The 15,571-nt window shown below is 50.1% G+C and overlaps 1 protein-coding gene across 1 annotated transcript in view; it reads left to right on the top strand.

Moving 5' to 3' along the window:
• CNTFR (ciliary neurotrophic factor receptor) overlaps nucleotides 1–15,244 on the top strand; it is a 308,133-nt gene extending 292,889 nt beyond the window's left edge. The window contains 3 exon segments of the mRNA XM_087715259.1: nucleotides 889–1,051; nucleotides 9,755–9,935; nucleotides 15,099–15,244. Coding sequence (XP_087571385.1) covers nucleotides 889–1,051; nucleotides 9,755–9,935; nucleotides 15,099–15,244 — 490 coding nt within the window.
• The last annotated feature ends 327 nt before the right edge of the window (nucleotides 15,245–15,571 follow it).

Below are 15,571 nucleotides of genomic sequence, written 5' to 3'. Positions count from 1 at the left end.
CCCTGAAATGACCCACGTGCAAACTAGAAGTTCGGGAACAGACTTCCAGTTGGTGCATTGAGCTGTTTTTTGCTCTCCGGTGGCTTCAGGGAGCACTAGAAGTCGGAAAACGGGCCATTTCTGGCCCCCAGAGGGCCTCCAGGGGGCAGGGGAGACCTTGTAGGTCATCTAGTCCAACCCTCCCATCCAAGCAGACCCTACACCATCTCTAACAGATGCCAGTCCAGTCTCTTCCTGAAAGCCTCCAGGGATGAAGCTCCCACAACTTCCGAAGGCAACTTCTCTTCCACAGATTGATTGCTCTCACTGTCAGGAAATTCCTCCTTAAAGATGGAATATCAGGAAATCTGGGATAAATGATACCAATGGTTAGAAACGAGGGGAAAAGGTCAGGACAGAAAAATGCAGACGAGTTAAGAAGGGAAAATATGGTATGAAGAAGGTGTGATGGGTAGGAATCAGATATGTATTTGCATGGTTAGGAACCAGATAAAAGAAGGGATTAATGGACACACATTCCTATGTAATGGATATAAAATGTAGTTGTTGTAAGCTCCAATCACTGCGTGGAAACGTTTGTGCCAGAAACGTCGCCCTGGGTCCAATGTTCTTAATGTTCATCTAATAAAAAACTTTTTTAAAAGAAAAGGTATTAAAAGCTGGGCTAGAGTATTAGGTATTCTTGTCTAGTATTAGGCTAGACAAGAATTTGGTGGTAAACTAGAATTATTTTGATATACAAGAAATTGTACTTCGATGTTTTACTGATTGAGGAATGATGAAATGTTTGCCTTAAAAGAAATAAAACTTTTGAAAAGTTGGGCTCTTAAGGGAGGCACCCGAGCCTCTCACCACGTTTTTCTCCTTCTCTTTCGCTTCCCCCGACAGTAAAACCAGACCCCCCGAAAATGTGATTGCGAAACCCATCTCCAACAACGCCCGGAGGCTGCTGGTGACCTGGCAGTACCCTTCCTCCTGGCCGGACCCGGACTCCTTCCCCCTCAAGTTCTTCCTGAGATACCGACCGCTCATCATCGACCAGTGGCAGCACGTGAGTGACACCCCCCTCCTCCCCCACCCTCCCCCCCTGTCTGCAAGGAGCATCAACCCTTCCCTTCCCCACCGGCCACCCAGTCAGAGCAGAGGAAGCTTCTCGGATGGGAAACGAAACGCCTTCAAAGAAAAACAAGGAAGCCCCCTGGAACGAAGCCCCTTTGGGACAAACTGGATCCCCCATCGCTTCCATAGGGTCCTTTGTGCATTGGGTGGATGATGGAAGTGCCCCCCATCCCAATACTTCTTCAGAGCCCCCCACTCCCCCCCCAGCCCTTGGGCATTGGGCACCCGGAGGGGGCAGGCTGGCTCTTGGCTTCCACCACTCGGAGAGGTGTGTGGGGGGCTTCTGGGCCTTTGCTTCTGCCTCCCAATTTCCCTTCCCTGCCCCCGGGCAGACTTCCCTGTTCCGTCTCCTCAAACACCCGGCATTAAATATTTAGGGCATCGTTTATTTTTCTTTTTTCCCCGGGCTTTTAACTTTGTAATTCAAGCCAGATTGCCCCAGCTTCCCCCTCCTGCTCCCAGAGCTGAGGGGGCTTCCTAATGCACTCCGATGTTGGCTTTAATGGATTACCTAGGATGCAACTGGATATCTCAGGCTAATGGATCCCTAATAGCCTGTTTCTATTTTCCAGGCTCCTTTGGTTAACTCGGCCCCCTTTTCCCCTCTGCCCCCCTCCCCAATCTTTGCATCCTGGCTCCCACACCTGTTGCCAATCACGCAGCTGTTCAGCCCACCCCCACCCCAGGACCCTCACTCACCTGCCACTGCCCGGAAAGAGGAACGGGGGTGGGGGGGGAGAGCCGAGGTGGCACAGTGGTTAGAGTGCAGCACTGCAGGCCACTTCAGCTGACTGTTATCTGCAGTTCAGCGGTTCTAATCTCACCCGCTCAGGGTTGACTCAGCCTTCCATCCTTCCAAGGTGGGTGAAATGAGGACCCGGATTGTTGTTGGGGGCGATCTGCTGACTCTGTAAACCGCTTAGAGAGGGCTGAAAGCCCCATGAAGCGGTATATAAGTCTAACTATTGCTATTGCTATTCACCTCAAGCAGGGCACCAGAGGCTGCAGGATCCCTCATGAGGAGGATCCACCTTGCTAAAGGGGAAATGTGGCAGAGGAAGAGGGGTCAGCCGGTGGGTTCAAGAAGAGGGCGGGGAATTTCTCTGAAGAGGTCAGATCCAATGCAGGAGAATATCTGTAGCTCAGGGTTGAACTGTGGAGTCCTTGGTGCTCTCTCTACTTGGCTATTTTCTTGCAGATGTTTCATGACCCAACTAGGTAACATCATCAGTGCTAGAAGGGAGTGATGTTTGTGGAGAGGAGGAGGAGGAGGAGGAAGAGGAGGAGGAGGAGCAGGAGCAGGAGCAGGATGAGAACTGTGGAGTCCTTGGTGCTCTCTCTACTTGGCTATTTTCTTGCAGACGTTTCATGACCCAACTAGGTAACCTCATCAGTGCTAGAGAGGAGAGGGGTTGCCAGGGTGGAGGAGCTTATGGCAAGAGGGAAAAGTCGAGATGGAGGCATGGGGCTGTGGAGGCCAATCCATCTCCACTCTTCCGTATCTCGGGGAACCACCAAGCAGAGAGGAAGCAGGAACGGCTGCTCCCCTAAACCCCAGGAGCTTCAGAGGAATCCTACTGAAATATCTACATGGAGTTTCTTTTCCTGGGTTTGTTTTGAGCTCAGAACGGATATCAAGAGCACTTCTGGGCCCTGGCTGGTCCTGGAATTCAGAATACAGCTGGACGGGCCGCCTGGAGGTCTTCTAGTCCAGCCCCCTGCTCAAGCAGGAGAGCCTGTAACATTTCAGGCTCTTCTTGAGAACTTCCAGTGATGGAGCATCCACAAATTATGAAGACAACTTCCGTTCAACTGGTTAATTGTCCTCCCTGTCTGGAAGTTTCTCCTTAATTCTAGGTTGCTTCTCTCCTTGATTAGTTTCCATCCATTGCCTCTTCTCCTGCCTGCTTTGGAGAACAGTTTGACGCCCTCTTCTTTGGGGCAGCCCCTCAAATACTGGAAGGCTGCTATCCTGTCCCCCCCTGGTCCTTCTGTTCGTTAAACTAGACCAGTGTTTCTCAACCTTGGCAACTTGAAGTCCTGGGGACTTCAACTCCCAGAATTCCCCAGCCAGCTATGCTGGCTGGGGGATTCTGGGAGTTGAAGTCCCCAGGACTTCAAATTGTCAAGGTTCGGATGTGAGGGGTCTGCAGATATTCTCCCAGCCCTCCTTGTGACCCGTGCAATATAGGGGTCTTCCCGGATTGCTGCTGGTTGTAATTATTCGTCCTGCAGTCTTAACTGTTGTGACTCAGCAGAAGTTTGCTGTGAGTTGAGTCGGGATGCAGGAATAACAATGCAGCTGGGGCTCCTTAGTGGCATCTTCTGGAGATAAAAGGACTGATGGTGCCACGAAGCTGGTTGCAGGAGTCAACGTTCATCGTTCATCGGTCGTGGTTTGTTTGTGAGAGGCACTTGGATAAGTGATTCGCTTTCTGTAACCCTGATTCAAAGAGGCACTTGGAGAAGTGATCTGCTTTCTTTCTGTACACCCGGTTTGGCCGTAAGAGATCTTTGTTTTTGCATTCCGTTATCTTCTTGCCAGAGACTTTATTTATGTTTATTTTGGGCTCGCAGACAGTCTGAGCCGAGGACTGATGAAGTTATTTCCTTTTAAGTCTGTCTGCCTGTCGTCTTTGAACGAGTGAAGAAGGGAGGTCGGAACACTTAACTATCCGCCATCTGCGCTTGCCGAAGTTTACAAAGTGTGCTGGAGAACATTCGCCTCGTCCTCTTTAATATTTAACCATCACCCCATTTCCCCCCCTCCCGTTTTCACTTGGATAAGTGTCTGTTGGCCTCACCAACTGGTGTCTTAAGACAGTTTATTGTGCAGCTCAGACCTCCATCTTCTCCCTCTCCCTCTTATGGTAGATTCTCCAAACAATATTAAAGAGATAATGGGGACAATTCCCCCGCTAACCTCCCTCCCTTCTCAATTCCGAAAGTTTCCCCAGGCTGATTTTTTTCGTTTGTTTGTTTTCTCACAGCGCCTCGGAGGTTTGGGTGCCTCTATTAGTCTCCCTTTATCCCACAGTCTGTCACACACTCCAAGCAGTCAGGCCTCCACTCGACAAAGCGAAAGATAAGCCCTGCCTGTACTTGGCCTCTCCATTATCCGTCCTCTCTTCCGCTATCTGATCTCCTGTCTGCCTGCCTCTTCTGCACGGATCATCCTGCTCGTCCCCTCTTCCTTTCGCAGAGCGGCCTCCTGCTCTGAAACCTCCGGAGCAAAACGTTCCCTGCTTGCAGGAGGACCTGGGGCAACGTTGCTCAATCTGCCCATTGTCCTGTGCCTCCCTCCCCCCACCCCAATCTTTTCTGAGCTGCAAGGCTGGCTACCGAACACTGAATGCTCAAATTTTTTTGTTTGGTTATTAATAATATGTATTTATAACAATTTTTCCCTACAGTTGACAATATACTTGAAGATTGCTTTCTTACCATCCCATAGATCCATCTTATCTTACAACGGTCGTACTTCTTCTTCCCTCCCTCCCTCTTTCCTTCCCTCGTTTCTTCTCTCCTACTCCCCTTCCTTCCCTCCCTCCTTCCCCTTCCCTCCTTCTCTCCTTCCCTCCTTCCTTCCCTCCTTCCTTCCCTCCTTTCTTTTCTCCTTCCTTTCCCCCTTCCTTTCCTCCTTCTTCCCTTCCTTCACTCCTACATTCCCTCCTTTCTTCTCTCCTTCTCTCCTTCCTTCCCTCCTTTCTTCTCTCCTTCTCTCCTTCCTTCCTTGCTTCCCTCCCTCCTTCCCTCCCTCCTTCCTACCCCCTTTCTTCTCTTTCCTTCCTTCCTCCCTCCTCTCCTTTCCCTTCTCTCCTTCCCCTTCCTCCCCTTTACCCTTCCCCTCTTCTTCCCATTCCTCCCCAAATATTATTGATTGTGGGGGAGGGAGCTGCTATTAGGCCAACAGGCAATGCAATGCCCTTTCAGTTTGATGGGGAAGAAATTGGAGTTCCAGCAGACTTACAGAATCCCTGGGCTAGAAGGTACCTTGGAGGTCATCTAGTCCAACCCCCTGCCTAAGGCAGGAACCTTTATACCATTATACCAGAGAAACGTTTCTCCGATCTCTTTTTGAAAGCCTCCCGTGATGAAGCCCCCCTAAGCCTTCTCTTCCTTAGGCCACACATACCTAGTTCCCTTAACCACACAATTCCGCTTCCAGCCCTTGGATCATCCCTGTGGCTCTTCCGTGAACTCTTTCCTGGGGTCTGGACATCTTTCTTTGCATTGTGGTAAGCAGAAACTTTGTCTTCATGGACCCCCCAGGGAAGATGAAGTACAAATGTGCCTTCACTTGGGGAGAAACGGCGTGTTCTGACCGAGGCTTCCCCAGAAAACCTAAATCACAAACTTAGTCCCCAAAACTCTGTTTAATTTAAACGGCGGTGAAGTCTGTTCATTCACAGCCCACAATGATTCTGGAGTTGCCCCAGTCTTTCAGGGTAAGGCTGATAAGGAGCCGCCTTTCTCTCCCTTGAACCGCTGCCAGAGACCTAACTGCCAATCAGTTTTGCAAGGCCAAAGGGAGCACAGAGTCCAACAGAACTTTTCAAGCTTGAACCGACCAGAATGAACAAAGTTGCTTCCTGCAGGGGAAGGAGAGAAGGGAAAGGAGAGGAGGAAGGAAGGAAGGAGAGAAGAAAGAGAAGAAAGGGGGGTAAGAAGAAGGGAGGGAAGCAAGGAGGGAAGGAAGGAGGGAAGGAAGGAGAGAAGGAGAGAAGAAAGGAGGGAAGGAAGGAGAGAAGGAGAGAAGAAAGGAGGGAAGGAAGGAATGTAGGAGAGAAGGAAGGGGGGAAGGAGAGAAGAGAGAAGAAAGGAGGGAGGGAAGGGGGAAGGAAGGAGGGAAGGAAGGAGGGAAGGAAGGAGAGAAGGAGAGAAGAAACGAGGGAAGGAAAGAGGGAGGGAGGGAAGAAGAAGTAGGACCGTTGTAAGATAAGATGGTTTATGGATGTTAAAAAAGCAATCTTCAAGTATTTTGTCAACTGTAGGGAAAAATTGTTATAAATACATATTATTAATAACAATTATGAGATCATATAATTGTGAATGTATATATGAATTGATTTTTTAAAAGTTGCTTCCTGCAAAGGCTCCCATCCCTTTGCTCCTCCTTTATGTCTTATGGGAGGGGCCAATCATCTCCAAGCCTTACTCCCAAGTTGCCCCTTTTGTCTTAACTTCTGACAGCTCTGCGCATGCGCACACTGGGAACATGCTCCAGCTGTTCTTCTGCCTCACTGATGTCTGACTCTGAAGGCAGCTGATAACTGTCAGACAGCCCTGGCCCCCTCTCTGCCTCCAACGCAGAGCCCTCGTCCGAGCCTTCCCCAGACTCCAGAACTGGCCCAGCTTCCTCTCCAATTCTCCTCACTGTCTGACTCTGCTACCAACTTCGCAGGCCGCCAGTGGACCATAACCCACCATGACAGGCGAGGACCAAATATTAGGCACATTAAATCATTCCACACTAGATCAATTCAAACCAGTGGCAGCTCCCCGAAACCACCCTCCCATGCTGAGATATTGTGGGCCTGTGAGGATCAGGAGCCTGTTGGCCCCTTTTCCGAGCAACACATGTTATTAAAAAGCATCTGCTTTGGGGGGGGGGTCCAATCCGTGGGCTGCAGCTAAGGAAAGCGGAGGCTTTTTAATGGCATCTTTTGGCTAGACCAGTGTTTCTCAACCTTGGCAACTTGAAGATGTCCGGACTTCAACTCCCAGAATTCCCCAGCCAGCGAATGCTGGCTGGGGAATTCTGGGAGTTGAAGTCCGGACATCTTCAAGTTGCCAAGGTTGAGAAACACTGGGCTAGAGAAAGTCCCGCTGGAGCCTTCCCGATATTTAGTCCTTATACGGCTGTGACGGCAAACCTATCAGAGCCCTCTCTGCAGCCATGCCAGCCATCTCCCCAGCCCAGCTCCACCGCGCATGCCTGCGCACCTCCCTCCGGCCAGCTGGTCTTTGGGTCTCTGCTGCGCATGCCCAGGGGCGGGGCCTTCCCCAATCTCTGCCGTTTCCTCCCCCCCCCCCAGTGCGCCCCAGCTCTCTCCTGCATTCCTGCCGCCTGCGCCTTCCCCAATCTCCACAGGTTCCACCCTCCACTGGTGCCTCCCTGTGGCAGAAATGCAGGAGAAAGCCCGGGTGCGCTGGGGAGAAACTGCGGAGGTTGCGAGGCCTCCCCACGCCCCGTTTTGGGCCTAAAAAGCCTCCTGTGTGATGTTCCCGTGGGTCGTCCATGAGGCCAATGTGAAGAAAAGACAGGACACGATCTTTCTCGGGATGGAGCAACCCAGATTGGGGGTCTGAGAGCCCCTTTTATTGAGATAGGACAAAGGCAGGAGGAGCAATCAGCATGTGGTTAAAAACAGCCTGTCAAAGTACAATTTCTAATCTACTGCTCAGGGAAGTTCTGTCTATATATGGTCAAATCCTGGGCGTCATTGGTAGGGCACATCCCAGGATGTTATATTATGCACTATCAGGATGTTATGGAGTTTGTTTTCTCCTGTGTGGTTCAGCGTGGCTCTGCATGCCCTGTTATCCACTGGGCCATGGGTGACTGCTAGGCCTACACAAGGAACTATATTACAACACTCCTGCACCAACCTGGAAGCCAGAACGGGGGGCAGGGCACACGGAAGGGGGATGGCGCATGCACAGGAAATGTGTGTGGAGGCGTAGGGGTGCTCGCATTGCATTTTGGGGGTTGGGGCACCCACACGTGCATTCACGCGCACGATTGGACCCTGGGCATCCGAAAGATTAACCCTCCCTGTTCTGCAGACTGTCCTGGATCTCCTCTGGTGCAAAGCGGGGTCCAAGGGAAGGGCAGCTTTGCAGACGGGGAGACAATGGAGAAAGAGGAGCAGGTGGCTAGAAGAAGAAGAGCATCTCTGTTGACAGAAGCATCAACTCACCAGGAGCGGAGGAAGCTGTTAGTGACAGACAGTCCTGTCCAAAGAATCTCCGCTGGGTCATGGGAAGCTTGGAAGCAGCCGAATTGGGGGGCGGGGGGGGGGGGCGAACCACAACCACGGCGCGTGTCGAGTCTTGTTTATGGATGTTGCTTTGCCAGCAATTGAACTGTCTCTTCCCCCTCAGAGCCCAACCGTTGAAGGGCTTCCTTCCTCTCGGCCGGGAGCTCCTCCGTTTGACAGCCGGACTATCAGCTGTCATGCCTCATTTTCCGCCGGTTCCTAATATCCTTTCGGCACACAAACGCTTCGGTCGGATGACCGTCCTCTTTGGGAGGACTTCGGCAGAGCCTTTCCCTGTTTAGAGTAGAATAGAGCTGGAGGGACCTTGGAGGTCTTCTAGTCCAGCCCCCTGCTCAAGCAGGAGACCCTAAATGGCTGCCCAGTCTCTTCTTGAAAGCCTCCAGGGATGGAGCAACCCTCAGCCTCTGGAGGGAAGCCGTTCCACCGCTTAATTGTCCTAACCGTTAGGAAACTCCTCCTGAGTTCCAAGTTGCTTCTCTCCTTGTTTAGTTTCCATCCGTTGCTTCTTGTTCTACACTCAGGTGCCTCAAATATTGAAGGTATTGTTGGGGGTCCCTTTCCTGCCTCGCTTTCCACAATGTTAATTATTCCTCCCAGAGGTTCTCCTTTGAGTAAGTTGAGTGAAGCGGATACACCAATCTTATATCTCCTCTTTTTTTAATTTTCTAAGTTCCACCTGTATGACAGGGACCAGCCTTGAGGGCTGGTTCCAAAACCTTCATCTGGAAGCTTCCTGCTTGGCCAGGTTGTCTCAGCCCTGTTTCCTGCTTTCTGTTGTGCGTCTGGTGATGTTGTTTGAAGCAGGTGCTGCTGGCACAGAGACTCTCTTGAGGGGTCCTTGGTAGCCTCTGGGATGGCTTGTTTTCTGGCAGACGTTTCGCTACCTCGCTAGGTAACATCCTCAGTGCTAATCCTATCCCTAGCACCGATGAGGTTACCTAGTTTGGATTATGAAACCTCTGGCAGAAAAACAAGGAAGCTCAGAGAGGACCAAGGACCCCCCCACGCCAGCCCTAAGCACCAAATATTATCCTTAATTAGGTCATTCCTTCTTTGAGTCTCTTTGCAAAATTATATTAGCCAATCTCCTGCATGACTGCTTTGGTCCATCCAGATTCATTTCTGGATCATCTTCTTTCATTTCTCAATATTCACACATTTGGGCCGCCACATTCTTCCTCCCGGGTTTTGCATTTAGTGCCTCTCTCAATCTTCCGTAGAATCCCTCGGGGGGGGGTGCCACCACCACACCCAACGAGGGCACAAATTGATGTTACACGGGTGTTTGGGGGATATCCGCTTGATTCCAACAGCCTGTGGTCCTGTCAGTCAATGTATGAATGAAGAAGGCCCAATTCTGGGAGTTGAAGTCCACAAGTTTTAAACGTTGCCCCGATTGGACCCCTCTGGACATGCTGGCTGGGGGATTCTGGGAGTCGAAGTCCACAAGTCTTAAAGAGGCCAACTTTGAAGACCCCTGTTGTGGAAAGCCAGTGGAGGAGTTCAGGGGGCTTCCCTTGGAAGGGATCTCCAACATTTGAGGTTGTCATGGGTGGGTGGAGCCTCCAGAGGGCTGAGATCTTCTTGAGACCCCCCCTTTTCCCACAATCCCTCTCTTCTCACCCCCACAGGTGGAGCTCTCCGATGGGACCTCCCACCATCATCACTGACGCCTACGCAGGAAAGAGTACATCATCCAGGTGGCCGCCAAGGACAACGAGATCGGCACCTGGAGCGACTGGAGCGTGGCCGTCCATGCCACACCCTGGACCGAGGAGCCGAAGCATCTCACCACCGAAGCCCAAGGAGCAGGTGAAGGGCCGGAGAACCAGCTTACAATCTTGGCTGGGTGGTGCGAAGGGCTGGCGGGGGGGGGCAGGGAGACTCCCTCGTGAGTCATGACGCACAAGGCGGTGTCAGGCTACACAAGTGGAACCTCCATATTCAGAGGCAGCCTATCGCAACCCCACACTACCTAACGGCTGTGACCAGGGGGGCATTCGCCCAGGTTCGCCTGGTGCGCCAGTTGCGACCCTACCTGAATCGGGAGACTCTCACAACAGTCACTCGGGCCCTTGTGATCTCCAGGCTGGAATACTGCAATGTGCTCTACATGGGGCTGCCCTTGAAGAGCATCCGGCGACTTCAGCTAGTGCAGAACGCAGCCGCGCGAGTGATTGCGGGTGCACCTCGATTCACCCGCATAACACCTATCCTCCGCGAGCTGCGCTGGCTGCCTGTCGATCTCCGGATGCGCTTCAAGGTGCTATTAATCACCCATAAAGCCCTACATGGCAGTGGATCTGGATACTTGAGAGACCGCCTTCTGCCAATCACCTCCCTGCGACCAATAAGATCACACAGACTGGGCCTCCTCCGTATTCCATCGGCCAGCCAGTGTCGGCTGGCAACCACAAGGAGGAGGGCCTTCTCAGCAGTAGCCCCGACCCTTTGGAACGAGCTCCCCGTGGAGATTCGTACCCTCTCCACCGTCCGGGCCTTCCGCATAGCCTTGAAGAACTGGCTCGCCCGTCAGGCCTGGGGATAAGGATAGTTACCCCTCCCGAATGATGAATGTATGTTGCCTACCATTTTATGATATGTCTCTATCTTGATGTTTGTATTCCCCCCCCTTCCCAGTTTTATGTGAGCCGCCCTGAGTCCCCTCAGAGAAAAGGGCGGCCTACAAATTCTAATAAAACTAAAACTAAACTAAACTAAACTAAACTCGTGAGGCCACACTTGGAATCGTGCATCCGGTCACTGCAATACAGAAAGAACATCTTGAGACTCTGGAAAAAGTGCAGAGAAGTACAGTTAAGAGGGTTAGGGGGCCCGGAGGCGAAAACATGCGATGAGCAGTTGCAAGGATTGTTCCTGGCTTCTCTAGGGAAGAGAAGGACTGGGGGGGACACGTGATAGCAGCCTTCCAGTATTTGAGAGGCTGCCACAAAGAAGTGGGGATCAACCTATTCTCCAAAGCACCAGAAGGCAGGACAGCTAACACTGCCCAGGATGGCTTTCGATACCATCGACCGTGGTATCCTACTGCAACGACTCGGGGGGGTTGGGAGTGGGGGGCACCGTTTTACGGTGGTTCTCCTCCTACCTGTCGGATCGGTCGCAGTTCGTGTTGACTGGAGGGCAGGGATCGACCCCGAGGTGCGTCACTTGTGGGGTGCCCCAGGAGTCAGTTCTCTCACCCGTTCTATTCAACATATATATATGAAACCACTGGGTGAGATCATCCGTGGTTTGGGGGTACGGTATCATCAATATGCTGATGATACCCAACTTTTCATCTCTACCCCAAACCACCCAAACGATGCCCTCGACGTGATGTCCCGATGCCTGGAGGCTGTGCGGATCTGGATGGGGAGGAGCAGGCTCAGGCTCAATCCCTCCAAGACGGAGTGGCTGTGGTCTCCGTCATCCCGATTTGTGCATCTTGTTCCATCTTTGATGACAGGGGGAGAAATTTTAGCCCCCTCAGAGAGGGCCCGCAATCTGGGCCTCCTCCTGGGAGTAAAAAGTTGGCTTTTCCAGCAAGCCGGCCTGGCCTGAATAAAATAAATTATTAATTTTAATTGTTAACTTTAATTTAATTTCTAAATCTCATTGTAAATGTCTTTTGGGGGGGTTGGATATTCTATTTAATCTTTTTTTTAACTTTTGTAATATGTGTTTTTATGCTGTACGGCCGCCCTGAGTCCCTTGGGAGAAGGCCGCCATATAGGTCCAATAAACCTCAACCTAAACCACTGCCAGCAGTTCGATCCTGACCGGCTGAAGGTTGACTCAGCCTTCCATCCTTCCAAGGTTGCTAAAATGAGGACCTGGATCATCGGGGGGGGGGGGAGATAAAACCGCTTAGAGAGGACTGCAAAGCACTGTGAAGTCTCAGGGCTGTTGCTATTCTTCTATGTTCTGGGTCCTAATCCAAGAACCCCCTGCCTGAAGCGAGGCCAGCAAAACGCAGCCGAGAGCTGGGCAACCTCTCCGAGCCGAAGGATGCCAGCAGAGGAGAAAGCTGGTGTCCCGTCTGTACCAAACTGGGGGTCAAACTGGGTCTGGGTGAAAAGCACCAATTGCCTCTAAAAGCAAGAAGAGATCGATGGTGGCCTTAGGGGGCGTTTTCAGTGGTGCTTTGCTGCCCCCTGGTGGCTCTTTGAGCACAAACCAGAAACACAACGTTTTCCTGCTGCTCTTTCCACCCTAAATCGTGGTGAATTCAGGCACGGTTTCATTAGCCCCTTAAGTGCAGGAAGCCCATTCAGGCAGAAGAGGAACACGCAACTTTAGGGCACTAAGTGAGGAAGTTTGTTTTGAAACAGATGCAAACCAGCCGTTAGCAGTTAAGGCGGGGGGGGGGGGGAAGGTTGCCTTTTCCTTTACCAACAAGGGAACCGGTGATTTTGGGGGGGGGGGGCTGGAAATAGCTGCTAATTAATGCCTCTCTCTCCTATCTTTTCTTCAGGACATTCATAAATGCACAGAAGCCTTTTTAAGTTCCTTGTGGGAACTTTGTTAAATTGTTCCTACTTGGGGTTGTATTTGCCCAGGACATTTTGGCCAACTCGGTTGCTGCTTGCTGTTCATGCAGAATCCAATGCAGAAGCCCAGAATAAATCCAATTATGGGCTTGTTTAGCAGTGTACAGAACCCCAAAATAAATCTATTTATTGTTTATTTAGCAGTGTACAATAAAAAGAGTTCCCTCTAGAAAATAATGGGAGGGATATATACAGACAAGCGGGTGCGCTCATAGTAAGTTGGAAGGGACCTTGGAGGTCTTCTAGTCCAACCCCCTGCTCAAGCAGGGGAGAGACACTATACAATTTTTAACAAATGGTTCTTGAAAACCTCCAGTGATGAAGCACCCACAACCTCTGCAGGCAACTTCTGTTCCTCTGATTAATTGTTCTAACTGCCAGGAAATTTCTCCTCAATTCTAAGTTCCTTCTCTCCTGGATTAGTTTCCACCCATTGCTTCTTAGCAATAGCAATAGCAGTTAGACTTATATACCGCTTCATAGGGCTTCCAGCCCTCTCTAAGGGGTTTACAGAATCAGCATATTGCCCCCAACAACAATCCGGGTCCTCATTTCACCCACCTCGGAAGGATGGAAGGCTGAGTCAACCCTGAGCCGGTGAGATTTGAACTGCAGAACTGCAGTCCCTCTTCTTTGTGGCAACCCCTGAGATATTGGAAGATGCTATCATGTCTCCCCTGGTCCTTCTTTCCATTAAACTAGACATGCCCAGTTCCTTGCAAGCCTCAGGTCCTAACACAATGCAGTTGTAACTTTGCAGCGCCAAAGGTGCCAACTGAAGAGATACCATATTAAAAAATTAGACTTCCGGTCGCAGACCCTGGCACGGTCTCAATCTTGAGGTCCCCAGACATTTCCCTGAAGGGAGCCCCAATCCCAGTGAGGTCATATTTCTGGGCCAGAAGGAAGATGCCCACCAAGACGAAAGGGGGCACAACCAGAACACCCCCCCAATTGTCTTGCTGCCCTTGAGCCTTTGAGTGAAGAGGCTCCTGGTGGTGCTCAGATCTACCACAGGTCCTTGGGGCCATGGAGATGATGCCTTGCGGTGCTCCTGAGCTTGGGACCACTTGATGCCCTATTGGGGTCGGGGTCTTGACTAAAAGGCTGCAGTCGGAGGGACAGCAAAGTCTAAAAACCCCGTCATCCCCCCCCCCCGCTCAACGCCCGGCCTCCCTCCAGCTGCAAAATCCCTCCAGCTGCAAAATCCATCCTTGGTTCTTCTGCATGGAGCTGCAGGGGTTGACTTGGGGTTGGGAGCCACAAAACCCCCAAATTTGACCTTCAGATCCTGGAATGGAATTGAAAAGAATAAGAATATAGAATAGAATAGGAATATGGAATATGGAATTAATAGAGAATAGAATGGAAAGAATAGATTAGAATAGTAGAATGGAATAGAATAGAATAGAATAGAATAGAATAGAATAGAATAGAATAGAATAGAATAGAATAGAATAGAATAGAATAGAAATGGAATATGGAATATGGAATATGGAATATGGAATATGGAATATGGAATATGGAATATGGAATATGGAATATGGAATAGGATAGGATAGGAATATGCAATGAATAGAGAACAGAACAGAATGGAACACAGAATAGAGTAGAATAGAATAGAGTAGAATAGGAATAGAATAGAATAGAATAGAATAGAATAGAATAGAATAGAATAGAATAGAATAGAATAGAATAGAAAGAATATAATAGGAATATGAAATAGGATAGGATAGGATAGGAATATGGAATGAATAGAGAACAGAATAAAATAGAATAGAGTAGAAAGACTAGAATAGGAATATGAAATAGGATAGGATAGGATAGGAATATGGAATGAATAGAGAACAGAATAGAAATATGGAATAGAATAGAATAATTACTTTGAATGTATACACTAAACCATACACAAAAATGAAAAATTGCATACAGGCCTCAAAGGGTCACTACCTCCAATATACACTACATAAACATGACAAAATAAATAAATTCAAAGTTATACCCACATATATTCTATGACACGGAGGAACCACACAGACTAGTTTGGATGTATGGCGAGATGTACATGGACGTACATGGCCTAGGCAACAAAACTGTTAAAGAATCTGAAAGTCCTGCTAGAAATCCTTCGAAACCCCCTCCCAGAGGGGAGCAACCGAATCAGACCTTAAAGTGGGTGTCTGGGGGTCTCTAACAATGCTTTGAGCTCTTAGCTCATAGCTCTTATAAGCAGCATCCTGAATAACGGGAAGGGAGCTTCCTATAATATTCTCCGTTGTCCTCACCACTCTCTGTAGGGGCTTTCTATCTTAGGCGCTGCTGCCACCAAATGAAACAGGATTGTGGTTTGTTAAAACACTCTCCGTCGTTCCTCTGTTAAAAAAAGTAATCCTGAAACTGTATCCTCTTTTCCTCCCTGCAGAGACCACCAGCAGCAGCACCTCCACATTCGAGGTACCCCCCACCACCAGGATCTACGACTCAGAGGAACAAAGCAGAGATGAAGCCGTGTCACCTTCTGTGGTCCCAGGTCTGGCCTTGGTGGCATTTGCCCTTCTCTTAATCTAGTGAGTATCTCATCTAACAAGAGTTTTCCCAGGGTGGGGAGAGGGTTCAAGGACAGACCGAGAAGGTCGGATGCAAAGAGAAGAGGGGGCCACGTCAGGAAGGAACCGCCGATGGCTGCATGACATCCGTAGATCCTGCCACTGACATTCAGAATCAAAATGGCCGTCTTTTGACGGAGCCGGTTTTCATATAGTGGTGGTGATGGTGTCTACAACAGCCAAGATAAGCGGGGGAGGGGAGCTCTTTGAGGAGGATATCCTCCAAAAATAGATCCCCAAAGGAAAGATAATAAGTCCACAGGAAGTGGAGCTTCTATTGTGAGGTCAC

Source organism: Thamnophis sirtalis, unplaced genomic scaffold, assembly GCF_051295495.1.
Source record: "Thamnophis sirtalis isolate CommonGarterSnake01/CBP01778 unplaced genomic scaffold, rThaSir2_p1.2 scaffold_5, whole genome shotgun sequence".
Classification (NCBI taxonomy): Eukaryota; Metazoa; Chordata; class Lepidosauria; order Squamata; family Natricidae; genus Thamnophis; species Thamnophis sirtalis.
The sequence above is the reverse complement of the archived record's forward strand: the minus strand, read 5'-3'. Positions and strand labels throughout refer to the sequence as shown.